Source organism: Halichondria panicea, chromosome 9 (assembly GCF_963675165.1).
Source record: "Halichondria panicea chromosome 9, odHalPani1.1, whole genome shotgun sequence".
Taxonomy (NCBI): Eukaryota; Metazoa; Porifera; class Demospongiae; order Suberitida; family Halichondriidae; genus Halichondria; species Halichondria panicea.
Window position 1 is genome coordinate 116,450 of NC_087385.1, and position 15,525 is coordinate 131,974.

General features: G+C 43.5%; 6 protein-coding genes across 7 annotated transcripts; all 6 read left to right on the forward strand.

The window, feature by feature from the left end:
- Window positions 1-14: 14 nt before the first annotated feature.
- On the forward strand, window positions 15-2,585 carry LOC135340699 (dihydroorotate dehydrogenase (quinone), mitochondrial-like). 2 transcript variants are annotated; one of them, XM_064537039.1, is made up of 6 exons: window positions 15-307; window positions 576-775; window positions 1,065-1,335; window positions 1,582-1,695; window positions 1,750-1,903; window positions 2,229-2,585. In XM_064537039.1, the coding sequence occupies exons 1-6, from the start codon at window positions 86-88 to the stop codon at window positions 2,489-2,491; spliced, it is 1,224 nt and encodes a 407-aa protein (XP_064393109.1). In that variant the 5' UTR covers window positions 15-85; the 3' UTR covers window positions 2,492-2,585. The 2 variants fall into 2 exon arrangements, with proteins under 2 accessions (XP_064393109.1, XP_064393110.1); XM_064537040.1 differs by having other exon boundaries at window positions 2,268-2,585.
- A 134-nt stretch (window positions 2,586-2,719) lies between these two features.
- On the forward strand, window positions 2,720-3,780 carry LOC135340700 (uncharacterized). The gene is made up of 4 exons (XM_064537041.1): window positions 2,720-3,024; window positions 3,102-3,178; window positions 3,357-3,560; window positions 3,614-3,780. The coding sequence occupies exons 1-4, from the start codon at window positions 2,780-2,782 to the stop codon at window positions 3,697-3,699; spliced, it is 612 nt and encodes a 203-aa protein (XP_064393111.1). The 5' UTR covers window positions 2,720-2,779; the 3' UTR covers window positions 3,700-3,780.
- Window positions 3,781-3,850: 70 nt separating this feature from the next.
- On the forward strand, window positions 3,851-12,418 carry LOC135340697 (mitogen-activated protein kinase kinase kinase kinase 4-like). Its single transcript, XM_064537036.1, has 3 exons — window positions 3,851-5,026; window positions 5,136-5,502; window positions 11,211-12,418. The coding sequence occupies exons 1-3, from the start codon at window positions 3,902-3,904 to the stop codon at window positions 12,350-12,352; spliced, it is 2,634 nt and encodes an 877-aa protein (XP_064393106.1). The 5' UTR covers window positions 3,851-3,901; the 3' UTR covers window positions 12,353-12,418.
- LOC135340701 (uncharacterized) lies at window positions 7,993-9,039 on the forward strand. The gene is made up of 4 exons (XM_064537042.1): window positions 7,993-8,257; window positions 8,343-8,419; window positions 8,584-8,787; window positions 8,843-9,039. The coding sequence occupies exons 1-4, from the start codon at window positions 8,010-8,012 to the stop codon at window positions 8,920-8,922; spliced, it is 609 nt and encodes a 202-aa protein (XP_064393112.1). The 5' UTR covers window positions 7,993-8,009; the 3' UTR covers window positions 8,923-9,039.
- Window positions 9,502-11,206, forward strand: LOC135341204 (probable serine/threonine-protein kinase kinX; the record flags this gene model as incomplete). The annotated part of the gene is made up of 2 exons (XM_064537717.1): window positions 9,502-10,836; window positions 10,922-11,206. Coding segments are annotated over exons 1-2 (1,584 nt in total), but the record flags the coding sequence as incomplete, so codon positions are not given.
- Window positions 12,419-12,986: 568 nt separating the features above from the next.
- On the forward strand, window positions 12,987-15,335 carry LOC135340704 (uncharacterized). Its single transcript, XM_064537044.1, has 2 exons — window positions 12,987-14,081; window positions 14,179-15,335. Exons 1-2 carry the CDS (start codon window positions 13,011-13,013, stop codon window positions 15,250-15,252), a joined length of 2,145 nt encoding a protein of 714 aa, XP_064393114.1. The 5' UTR covers window positions 12,987-13,010; the 3' UTR covers window positions 15,253-15,335.
- Window positions 15,336-15,525: the final 190 nt, after the last annotated feature.

The following is a 15,525-nucleotide window of genomic DNA, read 5'->3' on the forward strand; positions in this document are numbered from 1 at the left end:
TCAAAGAGGGGTGGAGCTCGCGGTGCACGCTAATTAGAACAACCCACATGGACCAGAGAGCTAGGGTGAGAGTGAGAGTGAGAGAATGCCTTCACTGGGAGGTCTCCTGAGGGCGGGTAGTGTGGCTGTGCTGAGTATGAGTGGTGGACTCTGCTATGGCTACTTCACCTTCCATCAGTGGATGTTTGATACCGTGTTTATGCCAATAACAAGGCAACTGGACCCTGAGACAGCACACTTGTCTGCAGTGGCTCTGGCTGCAAGAGGATGGCTCCCTCGAGACAAGAGCAAGGATCCTGACATTCTGGTGAACCTGCAGTATAGCGCTGGTGTCTATTAATATAGAGAAACTGATCTTGTGGGTACTACCGTATAGCGGGTTATTTTCGAGCACTAAATTTTCAGATTTATACCCAAACAAAACATTTCTATTTTTGAGAACAGAGGTTCAAATGACCACACCCCTACAGTAGAGTTTCAATAAACTGTATTTCTGAGTCAATCCTTGAATAACCCACTATACGCTATCATAGATGGCTTGTAGTGTATTGACTTGCCCCCCCCCCCCCCTCCAGCGTACTAGTGTGTGGGGTCTGTCTCTCTCCAACCCCCTCGGGCTGGCAGCTGGGTTTGACAAACATGCTGAGGGCTACCAGGCTCTATTAGAGATGGGGTTTGGGCTGGTTGAGGTGGGGAGTGTGACCCCTCATCCCCAGGCTGGGAACAATAGGCCCAGAGTATTCAGGCTGGAGGAGGACAGAGCTGTCATCAACAGGTCAGCTAGCTGTGGTGGTGTGTGTACTGTTGTGGGGCTTAGTTCCAGGTCAGCTAGCTGTGGTGGTGTCTGTAGTGCTGTGGGGCTTAGTTCCAGGTCAGCTAGCTGTGGTGGTGTGTGTAGTGTTGTGGGGCTTAGTTCCATAGATTATAGGTTGCAAGTAAGTATGAGGTACACCTTACCTGAATTAATATTTGATGTACAAACGGTTATCTGCGTTTGTGTGTGTGCATTTCTTATTATCAGTAGCAGAATTTAATTTTCAATTCAAGATTTTCTCTCTTTGCAGATATGGATTCAACAGTCACGGCCATGCTGTGGTCAAGGATCGACTGAGAGGCTGGAAGCAAGCCAAAGAGAGGCCCTCCCTGCAACACAAGCTGTTGGGGGTCAACCTTGGTAAGAACAAGAGCAGCCCTTCACCAGAGCAGGACTATGTGAGAGGAGTGAGGGAACTGGGGGCATCTGCTGACTATGTGGTGATCAATGTGTCCTCTCCCAACACTCCCGGGCTAAGAGACATGCAAGGCAGGCAGGCACTAGAGACACTACTGGATAAGGTGATCACTCCACTGCTGTATTATAGCTAGATTTTATCTCTTTTCCCCACCTTTCAGTCAGTGAAGTCATTGAGTACATAAGTAACATTCTTACTTTACTGCATAATATTATTTGGATCTGAACTACTTTTAAATACAATTTCTATACTTTTCTTGCTTGTCTGTAGCTCCTAGGGCATAGTCTTGTTATGTTTATACCTGTGTCTTACCTGTTGCATATTCCATATATAATTATATGACGTGCAGGTGCTTGCAGAGAGGGACAGTCTCCCTCACCCACTGCCCCTGCTCGTTAAGATTGCACCTGACCTCAGTCAAGAGGACAAACGAGACATTGCCATCGTGGTAACAAGAGAGAAGGTCAGTGCAGACTTGATTGTAGAGCTGAAATGACAATTTTTTGTATACATGTAGGGTGGTGTTGATGGGTTGATTGTCTCCAATACCACAGTATCGCGACCTTTGACCCTTACTAGCAGCTACCAGGGAGAGGGGGGTGGTCTCAGTGGAGAGCCTCTCAAGGAACTGGCCACACAGACCATCAGGGACATGTACTCTCTCACTCAAGGTGAGGAGGGCACCAATGGAAAGCTTCCCACACCCGTATAGTACTAGGTACTTGAATTTTGTGGAATGGCCTCTAAAAAATGTTGTTGAATACATTTTGCGCTATTCATAGCTAAGCATTTTGTGGCCCTACATTTCGTGGAGGATTGCTAACCCATGGAAATTAAGTACCTCGAAAATGTTTCAGTATACGGTAGATAGTTGTTTGTAGTTGGATAGAACTAGTAAAGAGCACATGATTAATATGGTGTAAACCATGCATCGCCATTTTACAGTTTCTAAACAATAATTATATACATTTTGTGTTTGGCTGCTTTTTGCCGTAGGTGAGGCTGTTCTAATGTGTACACCATCTCTTCGTGCAGGGGAAATCCCCATCATTGGTGTTGGGGGTGTGTCTAGTGGTCAAGATGCCTACAACAAGATAGTGGCTGGTGCTAGTCTGGTGCAGCTCTACACGTCACTGTCCTACGAGGGTCCCCCTGTCATTGGGAGGGTTAAGAGAGAACTGGCGTCCATTCTCAAGGAGAAGGGATTCACCAGCGTCACACAAGCAGTCGGATGTGAACACACAAACACAATCAAATGATAGCGTATTCTACTATGTCCTTATTTGTGTTCTGTACCACAGCATTAGTGAGCTTCAGTTTCGCTCATCGCTATTAAAAATTATATATCTCTCAGCTGTTAGACGTAGGTATGGCCAGCTACCCTCCTATCTTCCAACCATAGATTGGCCACGGGTAAGCTTGAAAATTGGGGTTTCATCAATAATTATTGTGGTTGGCATAATTAAAACGCAACACATTCCATCACCAAATTCATTGACATAAGGCTCCCTCGGGGTCTGGCCACGGATTTCACTACAAGAGGTTAGATGGTGGATGAAGTACTGTTGAGAGCTTATGATGAGGTACTGCTGTGGGAGGATTGCAGGGACAAGGCCAGTCGTCTCCTCTCCTCTCTGGCTAATCTAGTGGAGCAGTTGAACACAGTACACTCCTGTATGAGTCAGCCTGGCAAGCTGGGAGTGTTGTGTCAGCATTCCCAGGCTCTGTACTGTCTGCAAGGCAAACTGGTGGAGGCCATGGAGAGAGCACTTGTCTCTGTGCAGGCTGAGAGGTGGGTGTGTTTGTCCGTGTGTGTGTGTGTGTGTGTGTGGGAGGTCATTGCTCTCAATGGTAGTGTTTGTTACACAGATGCAAGATGCTTGAGATCGTGTGTTTACTGAAGAAATGCTCAAGGGAAGCAGAAACAAAGCTGAAGCACATAACAGGTTAGCACTATTAATTTGTATTTGCGACCTAAATTATCAGCTCCATAATTGACCCAAAATAGTACCCGTATGTTGTAGCTTTTCTATTTCTCAAAGCATTGTTTAGTCGACTTATAGATCTCAATAATTAGTACATTAATACAGTGTATGGTTGAGTTGCCCTGTCTGATGCATGCAGGGAGATGCAGTGTTGAGAGTGTGTGCTGCAGGACTAGTCAGACCTTCTCCCCTGCTGAGCAATGTGGTTGGTTGAGACTCATCCATGCTGCCTACACTGCTGACACTGAGGACAAGGCTCTGGCTGTGGATACTGTACAGTACACTGTCCATGGGGTGGAGGAGGCCCTCACTGTGTGGGCAAGAGATCCTGTGGAGAGCAGTGGTGAGTACTGCAGTACACGAGTTTGGATAGTTTATTATCAATTAATTTTACAGAGGCAGTGAATTTGCTGAGGTACTCCATTGGTGCAAGGGAACAGTTTCGACCAGATTTAGCTGCTAAAACTCAAAGAACAATATAGACAAATTCATATAATTTTTTATATTATAATTATTATAATATAATTATATATTTTTTGTATTTGTATTTGCATCTTTTGTTGTGCCAAAAAACCCTTGACATAATTATGCATGAGCTATACAAGATACGCCCACTTTCTTAGCTAGCCTGGCTACCAGTCTAGGGCTGAGACAACAAACCACAACAACACCCATCTTATAACAATGGCGGATGTTCCTGCAGCGTTTCGAGATCAACTCAAAGCTTTCGAACTTGATGTTGTCCATTTCACTGGTGAGGAACTAGGAAAAGGCTCTTATGGAAGTGTAGAAATTGTAGAAGTGACCGGAGAACGCTGTGCAGCAAAAATTCTCCATGAAGCTTTAGTGGAATCTAACTCAAGGTTGCCCAACCAGAGGGCTAGAGGCCGTGGATACCAGCCAAGATCTCTCATAGAAGCCTTCACGACTGAATGTACGCTAATGAGTGAAGTTCGCCATCCTAACATTGTGAGGTTTCTGGGTATTTGCTATCATAGGCCGGGGGAAAGCATTCCAGTCATTGTTATGGAGCTGCTCAAAACCTGCTTACACGAGTTACTTGAGTCCGAGACGAGAAAAAGCCAAGTTATACCGCTTTCAGTAAAGCTGTGTATCTTGTTGGATGTCTCTAAAGGCTTGGTACATTTGCATAGCCTGGATATTGTTCATCGTGATCTGACCGCTCGCAATGTTTTGTTGAGTCAATCTCTCACTGCTAAAATAGCTGATCTGGGTATGGCTCGTTTGATTGAGTTGAAACCTGGCCGACAAGAAGCGACGATGACAAAAGGTCCTGGAAATGCCAACTACATGCCACCAGAGGCCAGAGATGGTGGTCCAATGACAGCCCAGTATGGCAAACCAATCGACTGCTTCTCCATGGGCCACCTCATTCTGTTCACTACCACACAGGAATTTCCTGAGCCACTGTATCCAACTTACTTCGACAGTCAATCAAAGACAACCAAAGTTCGTACAGAGATTGAGCGACGTGAAGATAGTTTCCAAGCTGCCGTCACAGAAGTTGGGCAGGATCATCCGCTGCTGCAGGTGGCCTCACAATGCTTACAGAACAACCCTCAGGTTAGGCCAATAGTTTCTGAGATAATGATGCAAATTCAAGAAGAAGCTGTAGGTGAACTACGACAGAAAAATTTAAAACTTGAGTCAGATTTGAATGAACATCAACGTCAATCTCAACAAGTTATCGATGAACTTACACGCGATGTTGAGGATCTCCAGAGCAAACACGTTGAGGCAGTCAAGGAAAAGGAAGCTCTGTTGAAGAAACTGGAGCAACAACAAGAGGTAAGATGACATTCATGTTTATACCGGGGGTGAGGTATACTGTAAAGCGGAAATGTATTATAGTGTTGTATTTGTGTCATGCATGCTGATCAATTGTAAATTGTTGCAGGTTCACAAGCCCAAACCAGTCATACGGAATGAAGTTAGCTACCCACCTAAGACGCCATTTTCACAAGAACAAACACCTCCTAATACTGCCATTGCCAACACTGTGCCTTATGATGCAGTGGGTGAAATATCCGAAGAACATATTGTTGATCCTGAAGCCAATAAAGAAGAACACAGAGGTGATACAAGAGATGATAATTTGGTGACACCAGAATGGTTGAACGAAATTGCTTCTGAAGATCGTTATGGCTATGATAACTTAAGGCAATCTAAGGGCTTCAAAAATTACGTCAAAGCAGCCCCTGACTTGAAGCAGAAGACGGCGGTATCTGAGACCCTTGGCCACCAACAAACCAATGAACCATCACCTAACCTACCTAACCTGGACACTCCCGAACCTGATACTACTCGAGTACAAGCTTACGGCTGGCAACACAATGATTTTGAAAATAGACCAGCTGGACATAAACCAATAGCTAAGCGTCGAAATAAACTTGGTGTAGAAAAATCTGCCACTGATTCACATGTACCTACACTCACTATCGAGACTCCCTGCAAACCTTACACAAGCCCACTGAGCAGCTTGGAACATCAATCAGTGTCATCGAGTGATTCTGAAGACTTACCTAACCCACCTATCCTGGACACTCAAGAGCCTGATACTACTCGAGTACAATCAGTGTCATCGAGTGATTCTGAAGACTTACCTAACCCACCTATCCTGGACACTCAAGAGCCTGATACTACTCGAGTACTTTATAGAGATACAGCGTTTTGAAGAACACTAGTCAGGGAAAAATTCGTACAAAAATTTACCGCATTTTAATGTACTTGGGCGGGACTTATGAAATTTGTTGGTAAGGTTAGGGTATTGTGATCACTCATGAATATTCATGAGTTTAATTCTGTCAGCTTTTTCTCTTTTGCACCGGGTCCAACATCTCTAGCTCAGCATGCCCACGCTCATTTTTCACCCTTCTACCTTTTTTTATTTTTTATAATTATAATAGGAAAAAGAGCATGTATACATGTACATAATAATTTATTGGGAACAGTTACAGTTAATTAAATTTGAATTCTACCCTCCTAACTCTACGTCTATTTCTTTCTTTATTCCTCCAATTAATACCGTATTTTATCTCATTGAACGATTATACAGTATTTTATCTTATTTAACGATGTGATAAAGAACAGAAAAGGAGTAGACTCGCAAGCCACTCCCTTTTCTCTGATTGGACGGGGGCGGGAGAAAAGGGACTGGTGACTCTGGGCTACATTTTGTGTCTCTACCAGAATTTGGGTAGAGATTATTCATTGATTTTTCCACGTGATCCAAAAATTGCGTGAGGTTAAGTAGAATTGCGTAGCCTGCAAAAGTGATCGCGGGCTTCTTAGCTACAGTTTAAGAATGGATGCTAGTGCTAGAAAAGAGAAGATGATGGAGTAATAACATCATCAGGCATTCAGCTAGGATATAGTCATCTAAGACACCAGCAGAGATTAGCTTGTTTTAGTTTTACGTGATGAGAACTGGCAGCCGAAAGTCATTGGTTACCTAAAGCTTTTAATAACCTGTACAATACAAGACAGATAATGGCAGAGGGCAGCAGTTGAATTGAGAGTAGTCAGACTTGTACAAGCTGTCTTAAACCGCTGCCACTCCTCGGTTCAAAGAAGGACTGCCAAGATTTCTACGTTCATCAGCTGTTCCATGCTAATCCACAAGTTGTGGCACAACAGACACTGGTACAAGGATCTATAATATCAAAAGGCTGGCTAGATAGATCTGTATACTTGTCTTCTCTGAGCTGTGTGTCTTTAGCTTTTGACGCATCAGAATAAATTGGATAATTTGCACGTGACATTAATATTTAATAGCATTCCTGATTTACACAAAATGTAGCCCAGAGTCACCAGTCCCTTTTCTCTCGCCCCCGTCCAATCAGAGAAAAGGGAGTGGCTTGCGAGGCTAGAAAAGGAGAGGCACAGCCAGCCCCGGATATTTTCTATTTGAACGCTAGGTCAATAAGCGAAAACTTGGCCTGGGAGCTATGGCGCAATATTTAGTGCCAAAATTAGAGTATATACGTATTTGTATCTGGGCCAGGGTGAACTGGGGTAGACACTAGATGATAGTGATACACTTTTTAGTGTAGACTATCACTTGGGGTACTCTTTATCACTTTAGGTACACAAATAATTCTTTTGAGGGTACCTGCTCTTCCATATTATAATGACCTGAAGAGTACCCTCAAATATATTATTTTCCGTAGGTGAGGATGTTCTAATGTGCTGTGTACACCATCTCTTCGTGCAGGGGAAATCCCCATCATTGGTGTTGGGGGTGTGTCCAGTGGTCAAGATGCCTATGACAAGATATAGCGGCTGGTGCTAGTCTGGTGCAGCTCTACACATCACTGTCCTACGAGGGTCCCCCTGTCATTAGGAGGGTTAAGAGAGAACTGGCGTCCATTCTCAAGGAGAAGGGATTCACCAGCGTCACACAAGCAGTCGGATGTGAACACACAAACACAATCAAATGATAGCTAGTTAAAGTCTACTATATCCTTAATATTTCATAAGTTGTGTCTGCACCACAGCATCAGTGAGCTACAGTTCCGCTCATCGCTATATATTATTTCGTTAAAATTATATATCTCTCAGCTGTTAGACGTAGGTATAGCTAGCTCCCTCCTATCTTCCACCCATAGATTGGCCATGGATAAGCTCAAAAATTGAGGTTTCAATCTATCTTTCTTTTTCGGTTTTCAATGTTGTGGCTGGCATAGTTAAAACACAACACATTCCCATCACCAAAATTAATTCATAGTTCAATAAGGCTCACTCGAGGTCTGGCCGCGGATTCGAGAGCTAGATGGATATGGATGAAGTACTGTTGAGAGCTTATGAGGAGGTACTGCTGTGGGAGGGTTGCAGGGACAAGGCCAGTCGTCTCCTCTCCTCTCTGGCTAATCTAGTGGAGCAGTTGAACACAGTACAGTCCTGTATGAGTCAGCCTGACAAGCTGGGAGTGTTGTGTCAGCATTCCCAGGCTCTGTACTGCCTGCAAGGCAAACTGGTGGAGGCCATGGAGAGAGCACTTGTCTCTGTGCAGGCTGAGAGGTAGGTGTGTTTGTCCGTATGTGCGTGTGTATGTGTGTGTGTGTGTGGGAGGTCATTGCTCTCAATGGTGGTGTTTGTTACACAGATGCAAGATGCTTGAGATTGTGTGTTTACTGAAGAAATGCTCAAGGGAAGCAGAAACAAAGCTGAAGCACATAACGGGTCAGCAGTATTAATTTTATATTTGCGACCTAAATTATCAGCTCCATAATTGATCCAGATCCAAAATAGTACCTATGTTGTAGCTTTTCTATTTCTCAAAGCATTGTTTAGTCGACTTATAGATCTCTGTTGTATGGTTGAGTTGCCCTGTCTGATGCATGCAGGGAGATGCAGTGTTGAGAGTGTGTGCTGCAGGACTAGTCAGACCTTCTCCCCAGTTGAGCAATGTGGTTGGTTGAGACTCATCCATGCTGCCTACACTGCTGACACTGAGGACAAGGATCTGGCTCTGGAGGTTGTACAGTACACTGTCCAGGGGGTGGAGGAGGCCATCACTGTGTGGGCAAGAGATCCTGTGGAGAGCAGTGGTGAGTTAACATTTCTCAGTAATAATTACATGTATAATATGACAATTTCTTGCAGAGGCAGTGAATTTGCTGAGGTACTCTGTTCATGCAAGGGAGAATTTATTACTAGCGTCTAAAACTCAAAGAACAATTTAATGCTCCGTTCCCACTCATATTTCCCTGTTTAGAATATGTATGGTACAATACAATGTATATACTACTAACATTTTCACCTGGTACTTGGTGCTGTATGAGGTTATAATTTATAGCGGATTTGTTTCTAATGTAATGCTGTGCATGGACTAGCCTCGAGACCACGCCGATTAATCAGCCTGGATTCGAGGCTATGCATGGACTACCCTCGATTCCAGGCGCGGTGCAGCCATAATTATCTATGGTGCAGCTAAAGTAATTAGCCTCTGATTACTCTCAGCAAGAGTCTCCTAATGAACTCTTGCTCTCAGCAAAAACATACGGCGGGGCGTGGGCTTATTATAAATTTTTTGCGGGGGGGGGGGCGTGAAAGCTCTCCATCTAGCTCGGGGCTAAGAAAAATTACAGGAAGTGGTGATAATTATGTTTAATACTGTAGCACAATTAACAGTTAAAAGTTGAGGATGGGGGCAGGGGGGAACATGCCCCTCTTGAGGGGATATGATTATCCACCCACGCACCGCCCATGTCGTATGTTTACCGGTACGCATGCGCGTGTCTCAACCCCTACAAGATACGCCCATTATTTTCCCATGTGTCAAAAGAGATCTTAATTAAATGGCAACCCAAATTTATAGTACAAGAGAAAAAGTTCAAGCTGAGTTTTATCAACAACTTAAAACATTCGAGCTCCTCAATGTTAAACTTACTGGTGAAGAGCTAGGTGGTGGCTCATTTGGGTATGTAGTTGTTGTCGAAGTACCTGGAGCACGACCGGATACACGATGTGCAGCCAAGATTCTCCATAGCCAGTTGGTACAAGAAGTTCTTAATCTTGAAGACAGAGAAAAATTACAACCAAGAGGTAATTATCGCCGTAGATCTCTGATTGAATCGTTTAAGAATGAGTGCATATTGTTGAGTGAGATTAGGCACCCCAATGTTGTTGAGTTCTTTGGTATTTGCTACCCTACTGGAGTGACCTTACCTGCTCTTGTTATGGAGCTACTGATGACAAATTTGCACGATTATCTTGAGGACAATACCAAAAAGAAAGTACTTATTCCATTATCAATGAAGAATGACATTCTGCTTGATATATCGAAAGGTCTTGTATACTTGCACAGAAAAAGCATAATACATCGCGACCTCACAGCAGCCAATATCTTGCTCACTAAATCTCTCACTGCTAAAATAGCTGACCTAGGCATGGCTCGTCTAATAGCTGAGCAGCATGAGGCCAAAATGAGTGTACTTCCTGGAAATCCGAATTACATGCCACCAGAAGCAATTACTGGTGATCAGTATTCTGCCATCTATGGAAAGCCGATTGACTCCTTTTCCATGGGACACATCCTTCTGTTCACTCTCACTCAAATGTATCCAGAGCTTTTATCTGCAAAGTATCTTGATTCAGCATCTGGAAAAAATGTTGCTCGCTCTGAGGTTGAACGACGTGAATATAGTTTTCAAGCTCTGTATGCATTCATTGAAAAAGGTCATCCTCTGGCTCAACTTGCTAGAATGTGTCTTCACGATAATCCCGAAATTCGGCCATCAGCTGATGAGATAATGCAACAGTTTCTTGAGCTGCAGAATGAAATAATAAAGCAAGAAAACCATCGACTTGTATATGATATTCAAACATGGGAACATACGACTGGTGCACTAGAGAAAGAAAACGCTGAATTACGAAGAGAAAGAGATAGCGTTTTACTGGGATTGTCTCACTTTAAGCATCTTGTCGAAGAATTACAACAAACAAACACAGAACTTAATAGTGACTTAGAATATTTTCAAAACTTCAGTAGAGACTTAAAAAAAGCAAATGCAATCCTTTCACAAAAAGTAGTCGAAAATCAACAAGCATTGTCCGATCTTCAGAACAAATATTTTAAGATGCTGATTGAAAAGAAGGTAAGTGGAAATGTTTCATAATTATATCTGACTGTTGCTTAATTTCAATGAAACTGTACAATGCTTACATGTGTATTATTTGCAGGTCGATAAAGTATGTAGCCCTGTGCCTAATGATGCAATGGGTGAAGCCTTCGAAGGACTTAGTCTGATTGGAGGAGATGACGGACCTTGTAGCATGGTTAATGCTCGCTCTAAACACAATAATGATTCGTACTTGAATAGTCTAGCATCAAATAACGCTGAGTTCAACAAACAGGCCGAAAATGCTTGGAAAGTGGACACACCAACTCAGGAACAAACACTTTCTAATACTGCCATTGCTGTCCCTTGTCTTAATGGCTATGATAAGGGATTTAAAAAGTATGTCACACCTAACCTACCTAACCTGGACACTCCCGAGCCTGATGCTACTCGAGTACAAGCTAATCACTGGCAACACAATACGTGTGATTATGAAAATAGACCAGCTGGATATAAACCAGCTCCTGAAGTAAAACAGAAGACGGAGGTACCTGAGACTTCTGGCCACCAACAAACCAATGAACCATCACTTAACCTACCTAACCTGGACACTCCCGAGCCTGATACTACTCGAGTACAAGCTTACGACTGGAAACACAATACGTGTGATCATGAAAATAGACCAGCTGGAAATAAACCAATAGCTAAACGTCGAAACAAACTTGATGTGGAAAAATCCTCCACTGGTTCACACCTACCCACACCTAGTATTGAGACTCCCTACAAACCTCACACAAGTCCACTGAGCAGCTTATTGTTATCGAATGATTCCGGTGACTTTCGTAGTGCACGCAGTCAACAGCCTACAACTCTCAATAACACAACAGATGATCATTTGTATCTAAAACAAGATGATTTTGTAGTTGTGAGTAGTCCAGAATCTTCAACACAGCCTACCACTACTGATAATATCGGGAGTCAAGAACGTGAGCACACAGGAGAATATGAATATGTTAGCATAGATTCTTCAACCACTACTGGGAGTCAAGAACGTGAGCACACAGGAGAATATAAAGATGTTAGAATAGATTCTTCAACACAAGAACTGATTAATACCATCATCAATTTAGATTCAAGTGAGCAGCCTCCCTCACGTCCTCCTGGTAGCTTGTCTCCACAGCCTGCCTCACGTCCTCCTGGTAGCTTGTCTCCACGTACACGCCCGAGATTAGCAGCAGTGTCTAAAGGAAGCCCTACCACATCTGGATCGTCCATCGTTGCGACACCACACTCGGCTACTGCTACTGCTCTGTCTCCACTGTCACCAGATGTGGCAGTGTCTAAGAAGCATCTTGGTGCAATGTTGTCTAATGCTGTGGGTCGTGAACAATCAACCACACATACTAATTTAGATAAAGGTCCTCGATCTCCAGTTAAGTCTCCGCTGCCTACCAATGTGGATGGAGCATGGACTTGTGATTATTGTACTAATCTTGTGTTTGATGGTAACATTTGTGATGTTTGCTCTCATGCACGTACCACTCTAGTATAACTTTTTTTGCTCATGTGATTCATTCGTTTTGAAGTGATAAATGTCATATAATAATTATTCATGTGATCAGTGTTATTAATTTTATATACATAGTAGCAATTAATTGATGCTCCGATGGATAGTTAACTTATTAGCAACTAAAATTTACTGCCATGTTGCATGATTAATTGCTCTCCACAGCGTTTGTTGGATGAATCATGGACTTGTAGCTATTGTACTAATATTGTGTTTGATAGTATTGACATTTGTGATGTTTGTTCTCATGCCCGCACCACACTTGTATAACTGTGCTGTTATCATTGTTTTGTTTGTGTGTGCTCATCAAACATGTTGTTGTCTTAAAAATTAAAGCCTCGAGACCATGAACGGCCTGGCCTTATCTCGGGCTACAAATAATCGTGCGATTACTGTTATATAACCATGCATGGCATTGTGATGTTTAGTAGCTACGTGTGGTATATAGTTATTAGTAACCAATTTGCAGTATAATTATATAAAATTATACCCAGCGTTAAATAATTAATTAACTTTGTTGAGGTTTTGGTTTTGGTGATTAGTAGCCTCGAATCAGGCCTGGTCTCGAGGCTAGGTGATTAGACGTATAAATACCACATTTGCGCATGCCCAAGGTTGAGCGAGATACACCCACTTTCTCACAATGGCAGAACATCAACAAACCTTTGTACAACAGCTAAAAGAGTTTGAGCTACCTAATGTGGAGTTCACTGGAGAGAAGCTCCGCGGAGGCAGTGGTTCTTATGGCTATGTCGAGGTGGTCCTGATAGCAGGAACACGTTGTGCAGCAAAGTTCTCTCATCAAGTCTTTGAAGAGTATCAATGGAAGAAATCTCCAGCAGACTATTTCAGAAAAGAATGCACTCTCATGAGCCGGCTCAGGCATCCACATATTGTCCAGTTCCTGGGTGTCTGCTGCCGCCACCAAGAAGCCCTGTTACCTGCACTAGTCATGGAGCTACTCATGACCTGCCTGCACAACTACCTAGAGGCAGCAAAGACAGCATCTCTCCCTATGGCCATCAAGCATAACATACTCCTGGGTGTCTCCAAAGGCCTGGTGTACCTGCACAGCATGGATATTGTCCATCGCGATCTCACTGCTAGGAACATTCTTTTATCAGATTCCCTCACCCCCAAGATCGCAGACTTGGGTATGGCGCACCTGCAAGCTGGTAGAGAAGCTACTACTATGACTAATACCCCAGGTAATGCCAATTACATGCCACCAGAGGCTAAGGACAATGACATCACTCGCTACGGGAAACCAATCGATTGCTTTTCAATAGGTCATCTCATTCTCTTCACTATCACTCAAGTAGTTCCTATTGTGTTGGGTTCAACTTACTTCAACGAAACAACTGGTCTTCTGATGGCCCGCACTGAGATGGAACGACGTGAACAAGGCTTCAAAATATCCAGGGAAATAGTTGGCCTTGACCACCCTCTGGTCCTGCTAGCCTGTGACTGTCTGGCAGTTAGGCCAAGTCTGCGACCAACAGCACCTCAAATTATGCAGAAACTTCAGACAATGTCAATCATCCCGTATCGAAGTTGGGAACTGACAAAACACGAAATGATGCAGGTTGTGATCAAGCATGAAGATACCATTCACAAGTTGCAGGAAAGCTTGGCTTCGAAGCAGACAGTGACTGAGCAAAACACAGCGGCACAAGAAGAGCCTATATTGAGTGAACTCTACCAACAAGCACAGGTATACATGGGTATCAGTATTCAACTAACAATAATATTATAATACTTGCTATATAGTTTAACCTATTCTATCTCCGATAATTATAATATTATTACAGGCTGATGACCAACCGTTGGAAAGTTCGTACGTCAATGTCCCACAATCACCAACCACACTGCAGTGGAGCTCTGATGAGTCAGAACATGATTATGTGAACGATATGCATGTGAAAAAGCCATCACCTGGTTGCAAGCAAAACACTCCCATACAGCATGCCAAAAGCTTTCCTCAATTACTGCTGCAGGATGATGATCGAACATTGAAACGTCCGTACGTCAATGTCCCACAATCACCAACCACACTGCAGTGTAGCTCTGATGAGTCAGAACATGATTATGTGAACGATATGCAGCCATCACCTGGTTGCAAGCAAAACACTCCCAAACAGCATGCCAAAAGCTTTCCTCGATTACTGCTGCAGGATAATGACCGAACATTGGAGGATCCATACGTTAATGTCCCACAATCACCAACCACACTGCAGTGGAGCTCTGATGATGATTCAGAAGATGATTATGTCAACCAGCCGATGTACACGAATAGGAATATTGAGTCACCAGTGGTGTACGACGACGTACCCCCCAAATTTCAATTAACGTTTAAGTCCCGGCCTAAGACTAGTAAGCCGTCAACCTTGCCTCCAGTAGCCATCGCTCCTAACAACAGCACAATAAAGAGCCCACTAGTCAGTAGACTATACCGCAAAGAAGTACCACCATCTCCCAACAATCAGTCAATGGCAAGAAGAAAAATCGAATCGTTGCAATTGAAAAAGCAGTCATCACTGTCCTCTCTAGTGACCTTCCCCAACTCTCCCGTTCTCTCTCCTCACAAGACAACCTTCCAATCTGGGTACCGGTCAAGAGTAAGTGCTATGACTGGACTAGAGAGCCCTAAACTCTCACGCACTAAATCCTTGCAAAGCACAAAGGCACCCACAAACAGAGAGCCTGGATCACTGACTGAAGTAGTGGCTAAAATGACACCAGTGACCAACAAAGAAAGTCGCTCTTTTAAGGGTGAACGGTTCCGCAAGAGATCCATCAGTGCAGAGGCAGTGCTTGGATCCTGGACTTGTAGGCACTGCGGTAAACTGAGGTCTGTGGGGACTGTGTGTGATGTATGCACGTAGTACTGCAAACACATTTAGTTATACTAGTGAACTGTTTGTTTTTACTCGTGTTTTTAATAAAACCACAAAACTTATCAGTAACATGCAACTTAGTTATGTATACAGTTCTCCAAGAGGGGGTGGAGTCAGTGGCGGACAGTGAAGCCAATGAGCTAATGTTTACACGGAAACTATAGGGGGCTGCCAGATATAGGCGTGGGCTCGATCAGGCTTACTACTGTACTACTATATATGTTTCGACAATGAGTCAATTATAGATCTATACGATTGACA

Bases quoted from the DNA above. Each gene is read 5' to 3' on its own strand.
- LOC135340704 (XM_064537044.1), top strand. From the start codon at position 13,011: ATGGCAGAACATCAACAAACCTTTGTACAACAGCTAAAAGAGTTTGAG. The intron at 14,082-14,178 runs GTATACATGGGT...ATATTATTACAG, and splicing joins AACTCTACCAACAAGCACAG to GCTGATGACCAACCGTTGGA.
- LOC135340701 (XM_064537042.1), top strand. From the start codon at position 8,010: ATGGATATGGATGAAGTACTGTTGAGAGCTTATGAGGAGGTACTGCTG. The intron at 8,258-8,342 runs GTAGGTGTGTTT...TTTGTTACACAG, and splicing joins GTCTCTGTGCAGGCTGAGAG to ATGCAAGATGCTTGAGATTG. The intron at 8,420-8,583 runs GTCAGCAGTATT...TGATGCATGCAG, and splicing joins AAAGCTGAAGCACATAACGG to GGAGATGCAGTGTTGAGAGT.
- LOC135340700 (XM_064537041.1), top strand. From the start codon at position 2,780: ATGGTGGATGAAGTACTGTTGAGAGCTTATGATGAGGTACTGCTGTGG. The intron at 3,179-3,356 runs GTTAGCACTATT...TGATGCATGCAG, and splicing joins AAAGCTGAAGCACATAACAG to GGAGATGCAGTGTTGAGAGT. The intron at 3,561-3,613 runs GTGAGTACTGCA...TTAATTTTACAG, and splicing joins AGATCCTGTGGAGAGCAGTG to AGGCAGTGAATTTGCTGAGG.
- LOC135340699 (XM_064537039.1), top strand. From the start codon at position 86: ATGCCTTCACTGGGAGGTCTCCTGAGGGCGGGTAGTGTGGCTGTGCTG. The intron at 1,336-1,581 runs GTGATCACTCCA...TATGACGTGCAG, and splicing joins TAGAGACACTACTGGATAAG to GTGCTTGCAGAGAGGGACAG. The intron at 1,904-2,228 runs GTGAGGAGGGCA...TTTTTGCCGTAG, and splicing joins CATGTACTCTCTCACTCAAG to GTGAGGCTGTTCTAATGTGT.
- LOC135340697 (XM_064537036.1), top strand. From the start codon at position 3,902: ATGGCGGATGTTCCTGCAGCGTTTCGAGATCAACTCAAAGCTTTCGAA. The intron at 5,027-5,135 runs GTAAGATGACAT...AAATTGTTGCAG, and splicing joins AACTGGAGCAACAACAAGAG to GTTCACAAGCCCAAACCAGT. The intron at 5,503-11,210 runs CTAACCTACCTA...AGTATGTCACAC, and splicing joins ACAAACCAATGAACCATCAC to CTAACCTACCTAACCTGGAC.